Source organism: Triturus cristatus, chromosome 11, assembly GCF_964204655.1.
Source record: "Triturus cristatus chromosome 11, aTriCri1.1, whole genome shotgun sequence".
NCBI classification, from domain to species: Eukaryota; Metazoa; Chordata; class Amphibia; order Caudata; family Salamandridae; genus Triturus; species Triturus cristatus.
This window is the reverse complement of record NC_140594.1, coordinates 241,991,514-242,014,151: the sequence shown is the minus strand read 5'-3', so window position 1 is coordinate 242,014,151 and position 22,638 is coordinate 241,991,514. Positions and strand designations below refer to the sequence as shown.

The following is a 22,638-nucleotide window of genomic DNA, read 5'->3' as shown; positions in this document are numbered from 1 at the left end:
ATATCGAAAAACAAATTAAAGAAAGTGGCACGATAGCTGACAGTTAGAAATTGTTGGACCAAGTACAAAAAACTGTTGATGAATTCTATAGAATAGAACAAAATAAAAAATCAAATAAAGTAAGGAAGGATATTAAATCTTACTCCATCGAAAGGACTTACCCCTATCTTAATAAGGACTTTTACCTCAACAGATCATATAGTAACCCACGCAACACAAGACCTTGGGGTAGATTCAACAGAAGGAACAATTTAGTAGGATTCTCTGACACCTCAGCTGATTCATCAGACAACTCGGACCCAGGGGAAGGGACCAGTACATCTAGTAGAGTACAAAGCAACCCCTTTTTTTTAGGACAAGGCCAACAAGAACCACAGAAAAGAGGTGGACTAAAACGGACCCATTGGCAAAACCCTCCAGGGGAACGGCAAACACGCCGCAACCATTACCAATGATAACCAATTTTAACCTTACGGTTAACTCTAGCCCTCTGCGTATCCTAAATGACCACCCCACTCCCACCAGCTATGGGAAACTCCCTAATCGTTCATTGCCCATCTTTAATCTAACTAAACATCAACTCAATGACTCAGAGCTATCCATACTTAATAAAGGTTTATCCTTTGTGCCTACCACTCACACTAACTTCTTGATCTCCAGACTGAAGTCCTAAGATTCTGTAGTAGGGGATCTCTGTGTATAGTCATAATCTAGTGAATAGTCCCGCCCATGTGCGCGGACCCCGGAGCAATAAAAAATAATCTCTAAAAGGTGACAAATCATGCAGACCTGCATACACCTTTAAGAGAGAATTTAATTTAAAGACAGATAATGCAGCCTATACCCACAGGCTACACTGTCCAGTACTTCAACTAGAATTCCACCAAAATCCACAAACAGCACTGCCTGTCCAGTTTTTCTCCCCATAGGAAAAAACCCTGCCTCTACCAGCAAAAGCCTCTGGAATGATAGAGAGGAAGGAGTGGACAGACAAGCCCCATAGGCTGCCATTATGTGGCTTGGAACAGGATACTGTGCCTTTAAGAAAACTTTCCAGTTTTCCAGAACTTTCCCCAGTATCCCAGAATGCCCAGCAGGTCCCATTTACTTTCAGTTCTTTTTTCCGGCTCCTGCTAGCAGGACCCTGGAGCATTGAGCTCTACCTTTTTCAAGGTTTTTCATTGAGATTTTGGCAATTTTTGTCACTTTTTCTTGTGTTTAGTAGCTGGTACTGTCAACATGCCTGGCTTGTTCGACAAGTGCCCGGAATGTGGTCGAAAGAAGGCTAAAACTGACCCACACGAGGTGTGCATAGCTTGCCTTCCCCAGTCCCACGTGCCTGAAAGCTGTACCATCTGCCACTCGTTTTCAGCCCGAACCCTGAGGGACAGGATGAAGAGCAGGCTTCAAGCTCTGGAGGAGCGAAGACTGAAGGCACCAGGTGGGTCTGGAGGGGCTGATTTGGCCCATACTGAGGCCTCTGGGGGGCTCCCCAGGGGCAGGAAGACCAGTAAGCGCTCCCGCTCCCCGTCGACGTTGAGGGCGTCGACGGCGACGTCGAGGAGGATGACCACCGTCTGTTCGCCGTCTCCCCAGGGCTCTGGGGAGAAGCGGCGTCGACGATCGCCGTCGAGGGACCTGAATAGGCCGCCGTCGACTACATCGGCGTCGTCGGCGACGACGCCGTCTTCGGCTGCGTCCAGCGGTCGACGTCGAGAGAAGACCCGGCGTCGGCGTTCGGCGTCGAGGGATCGCAGCTCGCCGTCGATGAAGAGAAGGAGATCGCCGTCGAGGCGAAGATCGCCGTCGAGGCGAAGATCGCCGTCGAGGCGGAGATCGCCGTCGAGGCGGAGATCGCCGTCGAGGCGAAGGTCGCCGTCGAGGCGGAGGTCGCCGTCGAGGCGGAGGTCGCCGTCGAGGCGAAGATCGCCGTCGAGGCGAAGGTCGCCGTCGAGACAAAAGTCGACGCCGAGGAAGAGATCGACGCCGAGAAGATCGCCGTCGAGGCACAGGTCGACGTCGAGGAAGAGAGAGTCGCCGGGATCAGTGTACTCAGTGGTGTATACCCCGCCTCGGAGGTCTCCGTCGCCTCCTCCTCTCCCACCTCTGCCACCGCCTCCTCCACCACCGCCACCTCCTCCACCACCGTCTCCACCTCCTCCACCGCCTCCGCCGCGGCCGCGGACTCTGTCTCCGCCACCCCGGCCTCTGTTGCTGCCAAGCACTCCTGCGGGACCGCCGCCGGTCCCCCCGAGGTCGGTTTCCCTTCCACGGTACCCGACTCCGCCACAGGGGACCCCGAAGCCACGACGCCCACGGTCGCCTGGACCAGCGAGACCGGCGGACAGGCCTAAGCCGAAGAGGTCGCGCTCCCGCTCTCACAGGAGGCGACGATCGCGGAGCCGAGGGCGATCCTCGTCAGACTCTAGACGACACCGCAGAAGGTATAGGTCCAGGTCGCGCTCCTCGGACAGGGACCTTTCCCCGACGCTGTCGGACTCCCCGGGGACTAGGGTGTCGCCGGTGGACGACTTGGTCTCGTTCCAGGAGGTGCTGTTGCGAGGGGCTGCGAAGCTGAATATCACGGTGACGGTTCCAACACCCACGACGTCCGTGATATTTGAGACGCTTCATAAAAGACACTTGTCTCGCCCCCTCCTGCCTCTCGTGCCTGGACTGGTGGAACCAGCCTTGGAACTGTTCCTCACTCCCGCAACAGCGAAGGCCGCTCCGTCCAGGCTCATGAAGAAATATAGGGCCCCGGAGTCGGATCCGTCATTCTTGAGAGGGGACCCGAAGCCGGATTCGGTTATCGTGACGGCGGCGAGAAAACAACATGCGACCGCCCCGGCCTCCACGGTGCCACCGGACAAGGAAAGCCGCTGGCTGGACTCTGCGGGCAGGAAGGTGTGTGGTACCGCCGCCACCACGATGAAGGCGGCGAGTGCAGGGGCGTTGTTGGGCCGTTACGACTGGGCCCTGTGGGAATCCCTGCAGCAATATGCGGACCTCCTGCCACGAGACAAGAAGGAGGACTTCTTGGAGACGGTGCGCGAAGGCATGCTGGTTTCTAACCAAACGATCAGCGCAGCAGCGGATATATCGCTATTGGCCGCCCACGCCTACTGTCATGGCGTCCACCAGCGGCGCCATTCCTGGTTGCGCCTGACGTCCCTCAAGCCGGAGGCGCAGCAGAGAGTGGCCAACCTGCCCTTCTCGGGGGAAACCCTGTTCGGGAAGCATGCGGACGATGAAATGGCCCGCATGAAGGCTGAAGCGGAAACCCTGACGGCCGTCGGGTTAGAGAAGGCCGAGAAAAAGAAACGACCGTTCCAGAGGAGGTTCGGGTCGTCGGGCCGAGGGCGTGGGCAGGGCTCGGGACAGCAGCAGCCACAACAGCAGCAGTTCCGCAAGCCCTTCCAGAAGCGCCAGAGGGGTAGAGGTGGCCAGCAGGCTACTACCACAAACAAGGGCCCGGCCGGGTCTCGGCCCTGAGCTGTTACTTCCCCCTCAACCGTTACCCACTCCAGTGGGGGGAAGCATTCGATTTTTTCCGGCAGAGTGGAGAAAAATTACTCAGGACAAGTGGGTGCTGAATATTGTTTGCAATGGATACAGTCTTCGGTTCATCAGCCCGCCTCCAGCGATTCCGCCGGTCAGCTCTCGCGTCCAGCTGAGGGAGCTCCAGGCGGAGGCAGACATCTTGTTGAGAAAAAAGGCGGTAGAAGAAGTACCTTTGTCTCAAAGGGGAAGAGGTCTGTACTCTCGGTTCTTCCTCGTTCGCAAGAAGGACAAGAACGAGTTCAGGCCCATTCTGGATTTGCGACAAGCAAACAAGTGGATTCGCAGAGAGAAGTTTCGCATGCTATCGTTGCACCAGATTTACCCTCAGCTGCAACGGGGAGACTGGCTCTGTGCCATAGATCTACAGGATGCGTACTTCCATGTGCCCATAGCACAGAAGCACAGGAAGTTCCTGCGATTCCAAGTCGGCGCCAATCACTATCAATACACAGTACTGCCATTCGGGCTAAAGTCTGCTCCCAGGACTTTTTCGAAGTGCATGGCGGTGGTGGCGGCACACCTGCGGAGGAACAAGGTGTTTGTCTACCCGTATCTGGACGATTGGCTGATCAAGGCGTCATCCTTCGAGGAAGCGCAAGAACACTTCCGTTGGACGTGCGAGCTCTTGAACAAGCTGGGGTTACACGTCAACATGTCCAAATCGGTCCCATCTCCGGTACAGTGCATACAGTACCTGGGGGCCTCCATAGATACGCGGTCAGCAAGCGTGTCTCCTTCGGAGGAGAGACGGTTATCACTCCTTCGGAAGGCTCAGGACCTCAGGACTGCTCCATCGACGACTGTGAGGAAGGTGTCGTCTCTACTGGGATCGATGGCCTCCTGTATCTTCCTCACTCCGCACGCACGTCTACAGATGCGACCACTGCAGGAGTGCTTGGAGGATCAGAAGACAGGCTCTTGGGACGACAAGATCCGACTGTCTCTACATGCTCGTCAGTCTCTGAAGTGGTGGTGTTCGGCGGAAAACCTCCTCCAGGGGGTTCCCTTCCACAAGGACATTCCCACGACGAATGTGGTGACGGATGCTTCTCACCAGGGCTGGGGTGCGCATTCCGGGGACCTGCAGATTCAAGGGAAGTGGTCTCCTTTGGAATCGACGTACCACATCAATTTCCTGGAACTCAGAGCTGTCTTCCTGGCACTGAAGGCTTTCCTTCCGTCCTTCCAGACCAACTCGCTGCTGATACAGACGGACAATACAACCACGATGTATTACCTCAACAAGCAGGGGGGGTCGAGATCGCGCACTCTGTCGCAGGAGGCGCAGGCGATCTGGCGCTGGCCCGAGGACTGACGATTACGGCCACGCATCTGCCAGGGGTGCAGAATGCTCAGGCGGACGCCTTGAGCAGGCTGATTCAGGAAAACCACGAATGGGTCATAAACGACGAAGTACTAGGAGAAGTCTTCGCAAGGTGGGGGACTCCAGACGTAGATCTGTTCGCCACCGCCGAAAACAGCAAATGCCGAGACTTCGCATCCAGGTACTACCAGCGGGGGACGCTGGGGAATGCGCTATGGATCGATTGGTCGAACAGCTTTCTGTACGCTTTTCCACCTATTCCCCTGATTCCGGCGGTGCTCATCAAGCTGTCCCAGTCCAGGGCGCGGATGATCCTGATCGCCCCGGAGTGGCCCAGGCAGTGGTGGTTCACGGACCTTCTTCACCGGTCTCTCCTTCCTCACATGCGGTTGCCGTGCAGGCCGGACCTTCTCACGAAGTTCGGGGGGCGGATGGTGCACCCCAACCTCTCGTCTTTGAGTTTGGCGGCATGGCTCCTGAAATAGTGCAATATGGTCATCTGAATCTACCAGATGATTGTATGGACATTCTGAAGGAGTCTAAGCGACCTTCCACTAGGACATCCTATGCTTACAAGTGGAAGAGGTTCTGTATCTGGTGTAAGTCCAAGAACTTTGATCCGACAACATGTAAGGAAGATGTCATCCTTCCATACCTTTTGCATCTGGCGCAGTCTGGCCTTAATTTCCATTCCATTAAGGTTCATCTGGCTGCTTTGACTGCTTACAGGAAGTGCCCTTCACAGACGTCCTTCTTTCAGATTCCTGTGGTCAAGGATTTTTTGGAAGGCTTGAAGAAGGTGTTCCCTCCTGTCAGACTTCCCTCGCCTTCTTGGGACTTGAATGTGGTGCTGTCCAGACTGATGAGAGAGCCTTTTGAACCTATTCACAAGGCTTCATTGCAGCACCTATCCTGGAAGGCGGCGTTCCTGGTGGCCATTACATCGGCCCGCAGGGTGAGTGAACTTCAGGCATTATGTTGTCAAGAACCTTATACTGTGTTTCATGCTGCTAAGGTTGTGATGCGTACTCACCCTAAGTTCCTTCCTAAGGTTATCTCTGACTTTCATGTCAATCAGACCATAACTTTACCTACGTTCTTTCAGAATCCCTCTTCACCAGCGGAAAGGGCTCTCCATTCCCTGGATGTCCGAAGGGTGTTGAAATTTTACCTGGATAAGACCAAGGATATTCGTAGGTCTGACCAATTGTTTGTTAATTATGGCTCAGTCAGGACTGGTCTTGCGACCTCTAAGCAGTCCATCTCTCGGTGGATTGTGTCCTGCATACAGTTGTGTTATCAAAAGGCTAATAAGACCTTAGGGGGTAAACCTAAGGCTCATTCCACCAGGGGCAAAGCTGCCACGACGGCTTTGCTGCGTAATGTTCCGATTGCGGAAATCTGTAAGGCGGCCACTTGGAAGTCGGTCCATACCTTTGCTGCGCATTACTGTCTGGACACGGATGCCAGGGCAGATGCTCAGGTTGGGCAGGCTTCGCTGCGAAATTTGTTCGCACAGTAGTGGTAGTGTCTTATGTGTTCTCCACCGCTTTTGTTGTGTGGGGATGGGCTTGCCATTCTATTCACTAGATTATGACTATACACAGAGATCCCCTACTACAGAAGGAGTAGTTTCTTTTCTGTAACTCCAGTTCTGTAGTAGGGGTATCTCTGTTATAGTCATAAGCGCCCGCCCTCCTCCCCGGTGGAGAGATACTTATTCATATGTAGAATGCTACAGGTCTGGCGTGCTACGCCTTCAAAAAGAACTGAAAGTAAATGGGACCTGCTGGGCATTCTGGGATACTGGGGAAAGTTCTGGAAAACTTAAAGGCACAGTATCCTGTTCCAAGTCACATAATGGCAGCCTATGGGGCTTGTCTGTCCACTCCTTCCTCTCTATCATTCCAGAGGCTTTTGCTGGTAGAGGCAGGGTTTTTTCCTATGGGGAGAAAAACTGGACAGGCAGTGCTGTTTGTGGATTTTGGTGGAATTCTAGTTGAAGTACTGGACAGTGTAGCCTGTGGGTATAGGCTGCATTATCTGTCTTTAAATTAAATTCTCTCTTAAAGGTGTATGCAGGTCTGCATGATTTGTCACCTTTTAGAGATTATTTTTTATTGCTCCGGGGTCCGCGCACATGGGCGGGACTATTCACTAGATTATGACTATAACAGAGATACCCCTACTACAGAACTGGAGTTACAGAAAAGAAACTACTCCTTCTTTCGCCAATTAAGACTTCATAGCTATTTTCTACTGAACCCCATACCCCCGAAGAAATCTAACACTTCTTTGAGACCCGCATCTACATTTTCTCCTTCCTCGAATATGGTTCCACCCGAAATATCTACATTCGAGAAACTCGTTCTCAATGACCTTTCGCAAATGGCAAAGGAACGACACTTTATCCCATACAACATCACACTGACCGAAAAATCGGCACTCAACACACTTAAAACTAATCCTGACATTGTCATTAAACCTGCTGACAAAGGTGGTGGTATAGTCTTACAAGAACTTACCAGCTATAATAATGAGATACTAAGACAACTAGAGAACACAGATCATTATTGTAAACTCCCTACCAACCCCACTGCTGAACTACAGAAACTCATCCTACAAGTGACCACATCAGATCTTGACCAAGGGTTTCTGTCCAAACTTGAATACCAATTTCTCAACGCCAAAGCACCACGCACGCCTGTCATCTACACACTTCCCAAGATCCACAAAAAACAATCCAACCCACCTGGACGCCCCATTGTCTCAGGTTGCGGCTCTATTCTTGAGCCCCTTGGTCTCTATGTAGATTTCTTTTTAAAAGACTTTGTACCAGCTACCCCATGCTATGTAAGAGATAGCATACAAATGATCACTCTAGTTGAGAACCACTCTTTCGACCCTTGCACTGATACCCTTTGCACTTTAGATTTTGAGTCATTATACACCAACATCCCTCAAATTGACTCGTTACGTGTGATTGAGGGTATCCTAGATACACGCCCCAGACCACACGCTGTTCCCACCATTTTCATCTTACAGTTGCTTGAGATCTGCCTCACCAATTTTTTTTTCTTATTTGATGGCCAGTTCTATCAGCAAACAAAAGGCACATCAATGGGAGCTGTTTTTGCCCCAAATCTGGCAATATTGTACATGAACGCCCTTGAAACCAATCACATACTTGTACATCAGAACCCCTTCCACTCTGCAATTTTTCTATGGAAGCGATACATAGATGATATCTTTATGATCTGGCATGACACCCATACCATGCTAGAACAATTCTTACACTGGCTCAACAGCAACTGTTGTGGACTTAAGTTTACACTTTCGCACAACAAAACGTCCATCGCATTTTTAGACCTGAATATAATACACAGAGAAGGTCAGCTGATCACCAGTTTGTTTAGGAAGCCCACGGAATGCAACACTCTACTTAAATACAGCAGCAACCAGCCGAGAGCATTGAGAGACTCCTTACACTACTCTCAGTTCTTACGCATACGACGCAATTGTACCCTAAAAGAAGATTACTTCACAGAAGCTAAAACTTTAAGTGAAAAACTTACAACTAGGGGATACCCCAAGAGACTGATACGCAATGCCCTCAAAAGAGCCTGGTACTGCCCCAGAGAATGCCTTCTAGTACCCAAACCCCAAAAAACGCAGAACCGCATTGTATGTGTTACTACTTTCTCACCATCTTCTAACAAGCTACGCAAAAGCGTTTTGAAGCATTGGAATGTGATCAACGCTGGAATATTCAATCTTGACAGACCTCTTTTTGCGTACAAAAAGAATAAAAACATCAAAGATCATCTAGTCAGGGCCGCGCTACCATGTCCATCCCCAACTGGCACTCTCCATGATCATTGGGTGCTACCACGTTTGTCCGGACATACAAAGTGCGGAAATTGTATAGCATGCAGATTCACCTCTGATTCTAAGGAATTTGTATTTGGCACTGTAAAACATGTACACAAAGATTTCAGTAATTGTAATACAAGCAATGTTATTTATGCGATTCTATGTCCCTGTGAGAAAATCTACATACGCCAGACAATGCAAAAGATCCGAATCAGAATTTGTCAGCACCGAAGCAGACTGCGCTGCAAAACGCCCAATGCACCTTTGGTCGAACATTTTGAAACTTTGGGCCACAGTGAAGATGACATACGTTGGACAGTGATAAGCGTTGTCAAAATGCCTCTAAGGGGAGCTGACCTCTCTCAACTCTTGAATAAAGAGGAACTGAAATGGATCTTGAAAATGGGCAGTATCCACACAGGGCTTAATCGTCTTGAAGACTGGACAACACTATTGTAACCATAATACTGTGCTACTTTGTACAATCCTTTGATTATTAGCTTTTACTCATGGTCCTAACACATGTCCCTATTGGGACGCTTGTCTATTGATTTGCGTGCTTTCACCCTTTTGATCTTCCCTTCCTTCTACACATTCGGATATTGCATGTACTAAGCCACTCCAAGATGGCTGCTGGAAACACCCCTTCACTGACTTGGTCACACGACCCCTTTCCAACATGTCCGCTCCCTTTCAGGCTACATGACTCCACCCTCTGATCACATGATCACCCTTCCGTGATCATATGACACCGCCCCCAACAACTCCACCATCTTCAACTCGCCATTAGAGTACCCGGCCACGGAACTCACTCGCATCATTGCATGTGGTAAGCATTTTCATTACGCGATCGATCTCGTCTCTAACCTAGGGTTATTTCCCCCTGCCCTAACTCTATCCCAACCCTTTCTTCCAGACCGATCCTCCATCGCGAGGCTCAATCTTCCACATTTCATCTACCCTCAAGGTAAGCCCTCATCACTTGCTCTCTACTATTTAATCCCACCTATTGTTCCCTCTTCCTTACTCCCGTTCTTCCCCCCCCCGTAGATCCAGGATATTCATCCTTCAACCCACATCTACCACTTACGATGTCTGGCAATCACCCGGATTAACTACCCCCGCTCCTTGCGCCGCGGAATTCTCATTCACCACGCCCTCTGAGGTAACCATTATGTTTATCTCATTCCCCGTTCACGCTGATCACATCTCTGTCTACATTTTGCGTGCCTTATTTTCGCACGGACTCTCCATGGCCGACTCTCGATCCCATTCGTGTCTGCCTCACCATCGCTTAACTTTTTATTGACATTGTCTGATGTATTGTTTGATTGTGCACATCGTAATTTCAGAACAACTGTCGCCATCGTTTAAACTTTTTTAGGACACTGTTTGATGTATCTTCAGACCAACTGTCACCATCGTTTAACTTTTGAGGACACTGTTTAATGCAATGCTTGACTATGCATATCGTAATTCCAGACCTTCTGTCAATTATTGAGCCTTGGTATTCACGTGTAGCCGTTTAGTTCCTTTCCTTTTTTGGGATCCGACATTGCAGTTTCTCCGTACTAAGAACAAACGTATTTGACACCTATCTTTGACTTTTATCAGTCAAAAACTTTAAAACTTTTTGTCTTTCAATATAAATATTACCTTAATTGTGACCTTCTTTTCTTCCCTTTCTTATTTTCCCCCCTTTTTCTATTTATATTTAATTGTTTTCCTTAATGTAATGTTATTCAGGCAATTGTTCACAGGCATTTTATTTAATTAGTCCAGATGATGATCCGATATCCCCTTGATAAGGATCGAAACGCCGTCGACACAGTTGTCAGCCTTACACATGTTATTTACTGTTGATAACTTATGTGAAGGTGACCCTTGTATATCAAATGTTTCGCCATTTAAGTACTCACTGACAGAAACATCCACGAAATTGCCTAAGCCTTTTGTACTTTATTGTTCATGTGATATGTAAGGTCTCGGATACAGGCTTGTATCCCACTGTGATTTAACTTACATCCTTTGTACTACTGTTCTAAAATATTGTATATTAAATAGCGCCCTTGTCCGGCTGGACACTGGCTCAAATATAGCATTGATTGAGGCTATATTCATTGTACTAATATCCTCTTACTTCCCAGGGACCACTGTCTCCTGTAACAAATCAGTTCCCAAGGTCCCTGACCGATCTCCTTTGGGTGCCCTTGTTCTTTACATATAAGCGTACCATCTGTATCACACCCAGTGGTCCAAGCATACTGACTGTGTCACGCCCAGTGGAAAAAGCATGGCATCTGTATTACGCCAAGCGGTCCAAGCAACAAACACCTCTCACTTCAGATACAAACGGCATTGGAAAGCCGGTGGTACTGAGAAACCATTTTAGACAAAAAAATAAAATTGAGGTGTCAAATCTGACATTCAATACAATAAATATTCACGTTTCCTAGCATGCTGACTATTGAAAAAATGTGACTTCTGCGGGATTGCCTCCAAGGCTGCCTTGCAACTACTCAGCTAGGACATATAAAATAGGTAATATGCCAGATTTCAGCTAGTGGCAGGGCGCTGAGGTTATCTTTTTACGCTGCTACATAGTTTGCCTTATGCCACATGCTTTACTAAGGTTCTGATGTAGTCTCTTACCCTCTGTAACATCTGCTTCAGGATGGGCCTTCCCCCGCGGATTCATCAGAACTTTCAATCAAGTGTGGTGTCTGCTCACCTTCCTTGTTGCGCAAATGTGAATCTGTCCAGGCGGGGTCCCCTTCCTCTTGCTGCAGTTGGGTTCAAGGTAGCAATCAGCTCCAATGGTGGCTCGCGAAAACGTTGCTTGAACATGAAATACCTTGAAAAAACAAGAGACAAGAAGTGTTTTGGCAAAACAGGAACAGTTAAACAATGTGGCCGGGAGCACAATCACAGGCATAGGGTCTGAGGACTGTCTCATTTTAAAATTGGTCTAACATAGAATTTTATACAGTTCGTTGAATGTAGTAAAATGTTTCCAGAGATCCTTTTAGGTTAAGAAATGTGTGCCTCTGTCTTTGGAGCCATAAATTAAGGTATTGGATGAGGAATCCAGGCGGGGCTCAACCTTTTGTGGACACAATGCAACCACTGGGTAACGTGTCCAGATGTCCGGCATGAGGAGTTTGTTATCACTGCGTGTACTGTGTCTTGATTAGCTAAGTATACCTAACTTCATGTGGCATCTGACTTTACGGTGATTTGGAAACGTGTGCACCCCTCCGGCTATGCGTGCTTTACTGGGGCCAATCTCCCTGGACCATTGTGGTGTTGCTGTGGGATCGATATGGGATTTCCTGCTCATGCATTTTTCTGCTAACTACGTGCCACCCTACCTGTGACCTGTCAATCAGTGACATCGGACATGGGTTTCAGGGTCTGCCTAACTACGTATTTCTGAGTCAGAGTCGACGTGCAGTTCACAACGGGCGAATTTGTCAATAAAGATGCAATTTCGTTTTTATGCATGAATGTATCGTTATGCATATTGACATCGATTTTTTTCAATATTAACACAATAATGTAGTTACTAAGGAGCTGCATGCGGAAGAATCTCTGAAAGTAAAACCACATTTTATGTTACTCTAGATTCCAAATTACATTGTGGTATTTTTTTGTTATTATCCTCTCTTTTTTCCAGGTAATATCAAGGAAGGTGTGGTATTACTAAACGAAGCTGTCGTGCAGTTCAATAATGTCTATGGGGTTGCACATCCCGAAATCTCCATGTGTTTACGCCTTCTTGCAAAACTACAGTACATTTTGGGTGACATATCAGCGGTAAGATGGATTTCATCTTTGTAATTGTAGAACTACACGAAAGGCCTCTTTTATTTTTGAGGACGTCGAAAGATGTTTCTGATGTTAATGCAAATACAATCTGTAGACCTGCCATCTGTTCTTGCGAACAATTGCAATGTCAACAGGAAAGTAATATGAATGCATAAAAACACAAGATAAAATCATCTGCCACCTATAGTACCATTATATTCAGCATTGTATGACTATCAAGCTATGATATAAAGGCGTCACCCTTTTTGAGGGTTCCTCTGGTCCATTAATTTACACTCTGAGAAAGTGAACGAATTTCAAAAAGCCTTAAGCTAACACATCTACATGGATTTTATTTTGTCTGATGCCATCCACAGCACACTAATCTGCTTCATAGGCACCAGCTGATGCTTTTTTTTATCTAAATGCAGTAGCAGGCACCTACCCTCTTTCTTACTCTGCCACGTGAGCGGACCACTTTGCTATCATTACTTTCTGTTATGAATTCTGAGCAAAATAATTGATTGAAAAGTTGCAGATTTCCATCAACATATTTGAGTTTCTTTTCTCACTTTAAACTACCATCTCCCCCGGTTTTTTTACCTTAATTTGCACCATATTTGTATTTTACGCTTTCAAATGCATAAACTAAATTGTATTAGTTCAAATTATGCATATAAATACAGTTTGGCTGCAGTGATGATGATAACCAGCTTAGCTTAAGTACAGCTTAGATGCATGGAATACTTTATGAATCAAGGACTACACTGGTGGGCTTTACCATCTGTGAGAATATCTTAGCTTATATTTGTATGAGGAAGTCTCTTCAGTGCCATTCTTACCAATTGAATAATTTTGTCATGTGCCCACTCCAATATCTGGCATTCTTTTCAAGCCTCCCACTCATTAGTGATTGTACGTCAGGGGAGGTTAGAGCATTATATATATATATATATATATATATATATATATATATATATATATATATATATATATATATATATATATATATATATATATATATATATATATATATATATATATATATATATATAGATATATAGATATATATATATATAGATATAGATATAGATATAGATATATATATATATATATATACCCTGTAAGAATAGCTTTACCCTTATTACATATGTGCCATAAATCTACTAGGCTCGCCACCACTGTCGCAGGGCATAAGGGACCATATTATCTGTGCATGAATAGCTGAAACTTGGGTGTTGAGGATCCCTTGCTTCATGGTGTATAGGAGCAAGCTGGCAAGGGCATAGACTGATGTAACACTGCTTCATTTTGAATACCTGTGTATTGTTGTACTGGCAGCTACTATGGGGCATTAATATTATTAGTATAGACTCATCCCAGATGCATGCTCTTTATACATTGTTGTCTACATTGTACATTTTATAAATAAATCTATGGTGTCTTGCTTTCGCACATTCTTCTTCATCTGTTTATCTTTTTCATCTTCCTTTCAACCTCTTCCTCTATCATAATTTCCCTTTTTCCTTCTGCCAATTTAGTCCTTTTTCTAAAATCACCCAATTTTTTATGTTAGTGTTTAAATAAATTAATTATTTTGCTGCAGGCCCTGGAAAATCAACAGAAAGCAGTAATAATGACTGAACGAACCCTGGGCTACGACCATCCAAGTGCCATACAGGACTACGTATGTAAACGTGTGAAACATTAAAGTTCTATTGAAATTCCTGATTGGTAGTAATCACCTGCTTGTTCCCATATGCTACTGATATTGTAAAGCAAACACATTCTTACTTTTCCATCCAGTGTGAATATTTGCAGCAGTCAACACATTTTAGTATGACAACCATTCAAGGTTTTAGTAACCTTATCTTTAGTTCCTGATATGTGTTTTTGTTGGTATTTTAGGTTTCTGAGCAATTTGTTTACTCAAAATAGAGAGCTGCTCTCCAGTTCTGAGTGATTTATTCTAAGGCATTTATGTATCTGTCATTGCAGACTGAAGTGATTAATGTATCGCTTCATGAACATAGTGCATAATATACCTCATAGCTCTTGTAGAAACAAAGGCTTTGCAACGTGAATCTTTTCTGGATTCACATGCTGTGGATTATTCCACCATCTAGTGGTTGGGTCTGAAACTCTCCTCTTGTATAGTAGTTCTTTCTTGTTTTTCTCCCTTTTTAAACTTTTTTGTTGTTGTTGGGTGCCAGGGTCCCCACCATTTGGGGCTTGTTCCATACTCCCCTGACGTCAGACACCCTCCCCGGAAGACCCTAAACGTGTTCACCATCTTCAGATTCTTTTTTCAGCCATTGGGTCTGGAAGCATTGTTAAAGCTCTCCAATCAGACAAGGGAAGGAGAGGAATGAAAACAAGATTTAGTCAAAGAAAATGTAGAAGATCATCAGCATAAGATATGGTAATGAGACATTTAAACAGAGATTCAACCGAATTATGCTGAACAAGCATTGAAGTAAGTTGAACTTGCCTCAAGTGAAGGACGGCGAATGCACGTACAGGGGGCTCCCTGCTCCGCGTGATACGGAGAACACACCTTTTAGTTTCTGCCTGGAGTGTCACCAAATGTTCGCCCAGAGGGACAACCACCAGGTGTGCAACCTATGCTTGCCTAGAGACCACAAAACCGACAACTGCGAAGCTTGCACAGAGTTCAAACAAAAATTGCCGAAGGCACAAGAAAAACAAAGGCAGGCACACTACGCCATGCAGGGTTAGAAGGAAAAAACTTCTCTCAGAGATCTCAAACTATGTAATGAAGAAGAGGCTAAAGCCACCAAAGAAGTGGAAGGAGAAGGCTCTGAGACTGAAAGAGTTATCATCGATGTCAAAAAATCAAAACAAGAGACCAAAGGGGAACGGTATACAGGTACCGCCAAAAAAGATGGGAGCGGTCAAGCTGAAAGCTTCGGACGCTAGACCACATAAGACTGCCTCTGCACCAAAATCCTCTCAGACCGAAGGCAAGTTGAGGTAAAAAGAACCCCTCTGGTCCCATATAAAGGTTAACGCAGGTGGGAGAGCCTTGTAGAAGTAACCGGCTTCGAAAGACGATCAAGGTTGAGAAAAAGACAAGAAGACGGCAGCTCGGTAAACAGCAGCGATGGCTACAATCAACATCTAAGAAGGTACCCTCAAAATTGAGCGCAAGAAAAGACAGCTTGAAGCGTAAATTGCCGAATCCTTAAAAAAAAAAAGGAATTCATTGCTTCCCTCCAGAGATTTCAAATACCATTGAAATCTTCAACGGAAAACATGCAGGAGAAGAAAGACTAGGGGGAGCTAGAACCCCCTTTTAACACCAGAGCCACAAGAAGAGGTAGATTCACCCGAGGAAGCCGTAGACACCTATATATTGAGGCCATTGCACCCAGATGACATTATCATGCACAACCAGCTGATTAAGAAGGCGGAGGAGCGTAATGGGGTCCAGCTGATGAAGAGACGTCACATACATGCTTCCTACTAAAGACACTATTACTCTCACAAAATAAAAGACAATTCCTTCTGATGCTCCCGAGCATCTTGGATCAGGTGAGAGAGGTGTTTAAAGGGCCAGTAACCTGCAGAAGAATTTTAGGTTGAGAAAAATCATAAACATTTCTCCAAGGACCCAGCATTACATACATGACAATGTGGTGGCATAATCCATCAATGTAGCTATCACCAGGAAAAGAGCTAATATACCAACCACTTCTGGTACACCACCGGATAGAAAAAGTAAAAGGATAGAAACGGTGGGAAGAAGATTCAAGAGAGGAGCAACACACAGCGGTGCGTAGCCAACTCCAACCCCCGGCTTAAAAGAAATGCCCCCCAGAACTGGGAGGAGATGGCGGAACTAATGAAATACCAGCCAGAACAATATCAGAACAGGGCATGTGTCCTCGCAGAATAAGGGAAAAGCATAACCAACACATGCTTAAAATCAGCCCTGGATACCGCAGACAATACAAGAAATGAGGTGGTGGAACAAGTCGATGTAACGGCAGGAAGACTCTTTATGATACCAGCTCCAACAGTGACCATCATCACGGATGCCTCACGTATAGGATGGGGAGCTCATATGGAGAAACTCAACATCAGAGGAGTATGGTAACCACAGGAATCAGTACAACACATACATCTTTGGAGTTAAGGACAGTGTTCCTAGCCTTAAAAGCCTTTCCGAATCAATTGTGGAACAAACCCAAACAATACAACAATGATGTTCTATCTCAACGAGCAAGGGGGAACAAAATAATTTCCCCGCTCAAGACTAGCACAGGAGATGTGGAGATGGGCTATCCAGTGACAGATAACCATAATTGGGATACATCTACCAGGAGTAGACAACGTGGAAACAGACAAACTGAGGAATCAGAGAGTGATAGAGAATGTGTTCAAAAGGTGGGGAACACCAAAAATAGACTTGGTTGCAACACTAGAAAATACAAAATGCAAACACTTTGCATCCAGACACCCCATTCCCAGGGAATGCACTGTTGATAAAAATTTGCTTACGCTTATCCCCGATACCACTACTCTCAATGGTGATAAACAAATGCGGATGACACTCATACTCAGACTCATATCACCCCAGAGTGCAAGTCAAAACTGGTACTCAGATCTGATAGAGATGGCACACAGCATACAAAAACTACCAGTACTACAAGACCTGACCAAGGAGGGAAGGTTTTTCACCTAGAACCAAGCAGACGGAGTCGAGCGGCATTGCTCCTGAAGACCTAGTATTTGGTCATCTGGGGCTGCCAGAGAAAGTGGGTCCTCAGGGAAGCAAGAAAGCCAACAACTAGGTAATGTTACAAGGTCAAAAGGGAAAGATACACACTGGTGGAAGAGATCTGGTCTGTTTCAGGAGAGAACTTGTGAAACTACAGTCATCAGATATCTCACACATCTGATAGGGAAAAACCTAACTTATGCATCATTAACAGTACCTCAAGCAGCGATAGTAGCCTACACAAGGGGATGCATAGGTGGATGCTTCTTCACAGCCCCAGTGATCTAAAGGTCTCTCGAGGGGGTAAAAAGAATGGAGCCACCAAGGTGTGTGTATACACCCATGTGGAACCTTAACGTAGTACTGACACAATTGATTAAAGAACCATTTGAACCACTCCACAATGCCACCTTAAAATTCATCACGCTAAAAGCCACGTTCCTAATTGCCATGATGTCGCTCTGCCTAGTAAGTGAGCTACTAGCACTCACCATACAGAGATGCAAATACACAAAACAGAGTAGTCATGAGGACGACCCACTCTTCCTCACGAAGGTCATATCACAATTCCACATAAACCAAGCTATTCAGATACCAAGTTTTTTCCTAGAGCCAAAGACTCAAGCAGAAAGAGCATTACATACACTGGACGCCAGCAGGGCATATACTTAGAGGCAAAACCAAGAGCACCTTCAACAAGAAAGAAATGTGCGACAATAGCCTCCCTGGCCAATGTTCCAATTAACGACATATGTGTGGCAGGCACATGGTTGTCAGTACACACATTCCCAAAACACTACTGCATCAAAATACAGGTGAACAGGAAGGCACAAGTGGGCAAAAGGGTACTGAAACATATGTTTACAATCTCAACTTCATCTCCAACCCAGCCACCACAATGAAAAAAAACGATATGAAGTCAATGCACAGCATGTGAACCCAGAAAATATTCAGTCTGCAAAACTAAATGGTAACTTACCTGAAGGAGTAGTTTTGCAGCTTGAAGAATTTTCTGGATTTATATGTGACCCACCCATATCCTCAGGAAAGGAGACAAGACTAGTAAACAGAAAACAGGCAAAGGAAGCCCACAGAACATTCAATATGCGAAAAAATCACCCCAAAAAAATAATCTGAAGATGGTGGCCACGTGTGGGAGCTTCCAGGGAGTGCTTCTGATGTCAAGGGAGGCTGGAACAAGCACCAAATTGTGCGGACCGTCGACCCCCAACAACAACAAAAAAAAGGGGGAAAGGAAGAACCGGCAACTATACAAGAGGAGATTTTCAGACCCAACCATTAAATGGTGAAATAATGCACAGATGTGAATCCAGAAAATTCTTCAAGATGCAACTACTCCTACAGGTAAGTAACAATTTAGTTAAGTTGGTTATCATCTTAGACAGGGCCAACGGTTTTAGGGAAAGCAGTGCCTTTAGTCACACCTTAGCATAAGCAGCAACACCACTCAGTGAATGTGGTCAAAGATAGCAATCCAAAATATAAGACCGATGCAATATGTTGTTAACAGAATTCATACCTTGGATGACAAAATGCCTCTGAGGCCCTTGAGATAAGGTTAAACCCCTTGATGGATAAAATAATGGTCATATTTCTTTCTTGCTATTGCAGTTTATATCTGACTTGCTCAAGCCGCTCACACTTTTTGAGCTAATGTTAATTTGTAACTTATAAAAATGCAATGGATTCTTAAGTTCTGCCCTTGTTTCAGGAGCTACATGCGTTCTTTTTAAATCAGGATGTCTAATCCCAGCTAGAATGGCCATTGAAAAGGTAGGGAGCATTATTCTCTAGATCACACACAGTCCAACAGGAAGTATGGGAGAATAATAAGCAGTATTCATGGGTCTGTATGCTGAAGTATCAAGAATTTGAAATACGTGACAAATGTGCAAGTTCATAAATGTTGTACGAAATTGGCTTGTTGAGTAGGGAGAAGAGCAATGATTTCCCACAAAGATACTTAACCCAGAACCGAAGAAGTGAAAAACAGGCCCTAGTGAGAAATCCTACTATTACCTTTTGTAATATGGCTTAAAGTGACAGACTTCCCTTGGTGAAAATGTTTGTGTAGTATTTTAGAAGCACAAAAATAACATTAAAATTGAGAAACAAAAACGTATGTAACTCCCCAAAAAATATAGTAAACATGAATTGAAAGTAATAATGAAACCGGTAACTAAAAGAACACAAATTTATAAACGGGTTAAAGTTATGGATGTTTAAAATAAAAAACCTGAATAGAGCACAATGGGGAAGGCGACCAGGTCATAGGTGTCTTTTCAATTGACTGTAGACAACAATTTTACCTTTATTCTTAGGCTTTATTTTTGGAATTCAAAATCCTCTAGTTGGCGTTCCCAAGTTCAATTTCACATGCTCAGGTGTGTGCAAAATGTGGGGTTTGTGGACATGCTGTTTTGCAGCAACAGCTTGAACTATTGAAGCTTAGGTCTTGAAAACTTTAGCTGTCGTTAATTTGCCATGGGGTTCACTCTTCCACCTCTTATTGCTCTTATGCTGTAGTCAGGGATTTTTTTCTTTTTTGGAACTGGAAATACTTCAGTGGAATTAGGAAAAGAGCTGCTGCTAGACAAGGTTTCACAAGGGTGTGCATGTGGTTTCAATTTTTTCAGTATAAGTCTAGAAATTTGTGGCAAAAATTTCCACATGGAACCAACCAGGAATTATCGCCCACAAAATTGCACCTTTGTCGTGTAGCTTTAGCATCTTTGGCCAACCCATGGGAGTTAAAAATGTCATGGGTCCAACTTTATAGGATGATAAATATCTTCCTCCTCTTCACTGCTGCAGCTCCAAAAATTCCAGAGAGAGCTTCTATGGTACCAAGCCTCATATACCAAAGAGAAACAGGTACAACTATTTTTCCAAAGTAGGGCTCCCTCCTGCCGTTATCTTCCCCCTTCCCCCTACACCCTTCCCTCTTACCCCTATCCTACTTGGATCCTGCACACCCTTCAGGAGATTTACCCTGTGAACTTTCCCTCAACAGCTAAGACCTTGCTACCTGACCGTTGCCCGGTGGAGCAACCCTGATAGCTATAGGAGAGATGGGCTGTGAACTCCCTCCTCGGCCGTCACCTACCCAGCCGGACATTGGGCAGACCTTCCTTCGTCTCTCCTGCCGTTATCTCCCTCCTTCCACCTACACCCTTCCCCCTTCCCCCTATCCGCCCTATTTATCCTTCCTCCATACTATTTAAATGTGTTTCGTATTACCGATGTAACCTGTAATTGTTTTTTAACTGTGTAATAATGTGATTCCTAATGTAAAGCGCTCTGATACCCACGGGTCTAGCCAGCGCTTCTAGTAACTGATGTAACGTGTAACTGATGTAATTTTGTAATTTCTGTGGAACCTTATGTAAAGCACTCTGATACCTCCAGGTCTAGCCAGCGCTATATAAAACTGTAAAAAAAAAAAAATTATATATATATATATATATATATATATATATATATATATATATATATATATATATATATATATATATATATATATATATATATATATATATATATATATATATATATATATATATATATATATATATATATATATACACACATATATATTATCTACTGGCGGTCGCCAATAGATAGTTATAGTTACAACCTAGTTTCCATAGGAAATCTAAAAATTCTATTTTGAATAACTTTGGCGCCGGTTGACGAATCCTCCCGAAATTTTCAAAACTAATGGGGCACTCCGTTCAGCTCCTACCCTGAAAGTCTCTGGGTGATTCGTCAAGCGGGCGCCGAGAAAAAGGGGGGTCCCAAAACGCGTATTCCCCATGCATTTTTCCATATGACCTTTAGTCGCAGCTACAGCCCAAACTGCTGAACAGAATTACGTGGAATTTGGCAGAGAGGTAGCCATAAGGTCAAGGAAGTGCCTTTTGCAGGTCTGGTGTAAATCTGTTCAGTATTTCCTGAGAAAATAGCATTTAAAAGCATATCAATATCTATACGCGTGCACCGTGCGCGCACTGTGCGCGCACCCTGCCGTGCGCGATCGCAATTCTGATTGGTTGTTAGATGTCGGTAAACATTCGAATCGGTCGAAACCAGGAAATGTCGGCCGCCATTTTGTCTCTCGCAGTCTGAGGGGGTGAAAAACAAAGGGGGAGAACGTGAAAAGGGGGCAGAGCGGACAGTTCCTGACCCCCTAGCCTTGGTCAGGGGGTCACAAAAGGACCCCCAAGGGCGAAAAAAAACAATTTTATTTTTAAAAAAATCGCGAGGTGCGCGCACCCTGCGCGTACTGCGACCCGTGGGCGCTCGGTGCGCGAAGCGCACAGAGCACGCACGGTGCGCGCACGGTGTAAAACCTGAAAAAAAAAACCATAACTTACCATTTAAAAAAACGTACAAATTCACTGAAAAAAACATAGGTTTCACACACGTTATAGTTACGATTTAGCATCCTCTGCTGATGACGTCAGATATTACATCACTGATGACATTTCACTGAAAAAACCATAGGTTTCACACACGTTATAGTTACGAATTAGCATTTAAAAAATCTTGCAAATTCACTTAAAAAACCATAGGTTTCACACATGTTATAGTTAGCTGGACATTTCACTCGTAAAAAACCAATGAAATTCCCCCGTTATAGTTACTGCAGGCAACTATACCTCACGCGACCGCAATCCTCTGCTGATGACGTCAGATATTACATCACTGTATTTAGACACTTACCCATGTCTTCTTCCATTAATCTTTAGCTATACACATATTACAAATATTTATTTTTCATAAAGACACATATGTCATCAGTGATGTAATATCTGACGTCATCAGCAGAGGATTGCGGTCGCGTGAGTTATAGTTGCCTGCAGTGACTATAACGGGGGAATTTCATTGTTTTTTTACGAGTGAAATGTCCAGCTAACTATAACATGTGTGAAACCTATGGTTTTTTAAGTGAATTTGCAAGGTTTTTTAAATGCTAATTCGTAACTATAACGTGTGTGAAACCTATGGTTTTTTCAGTGAATTTGTACGGTTTTTTAAATGCTAAGTTATTTATTTATTTATTTATTTATTTTCAGGTTTTTCACCGTGCGCGCACCGTGATTTTTTTTTTTTTCTTTTTAAATCGCGAGGTGCGCGCACCGTGCGCGCGCTGTGGGCGCTCGGTGCGCTTCGGGCACCGATCACCCACGGGTCGTAGTGCGTGCCGTGCACGCGGGGTGCGCACACCTCGCAATATTTATTTTATTTTTTTAATTGTTTTTTTCTCCCTTGGGGGTCCTTCTGTGACCCCCTGACCAAGGCT

At 45.2% G+C, this 22,638-nt stretch overlaps 1 protein-coding gene across 1 annotated transcript in view; it reads left to right on the top strand.

Moving 5' to 3' along the window:
* Window positions 1-22,638, top strand: part of LOC146783965 (clustered mitochondria protein homolog) — a 288,789-nt gene that overhangs the window by 218,678 nt on the left and 47,473 nt on the right. Inside the window, 2 exon segments of the mRNA XM_085634433.1 lie at window positions 12,438-12,577; window positions 14,175-14,255. Of these exon segments, the coding sequence (XP_085490559.1) occupies window positions 12,438-12,577; window positions 14,175-14,255 (221 nt within the window).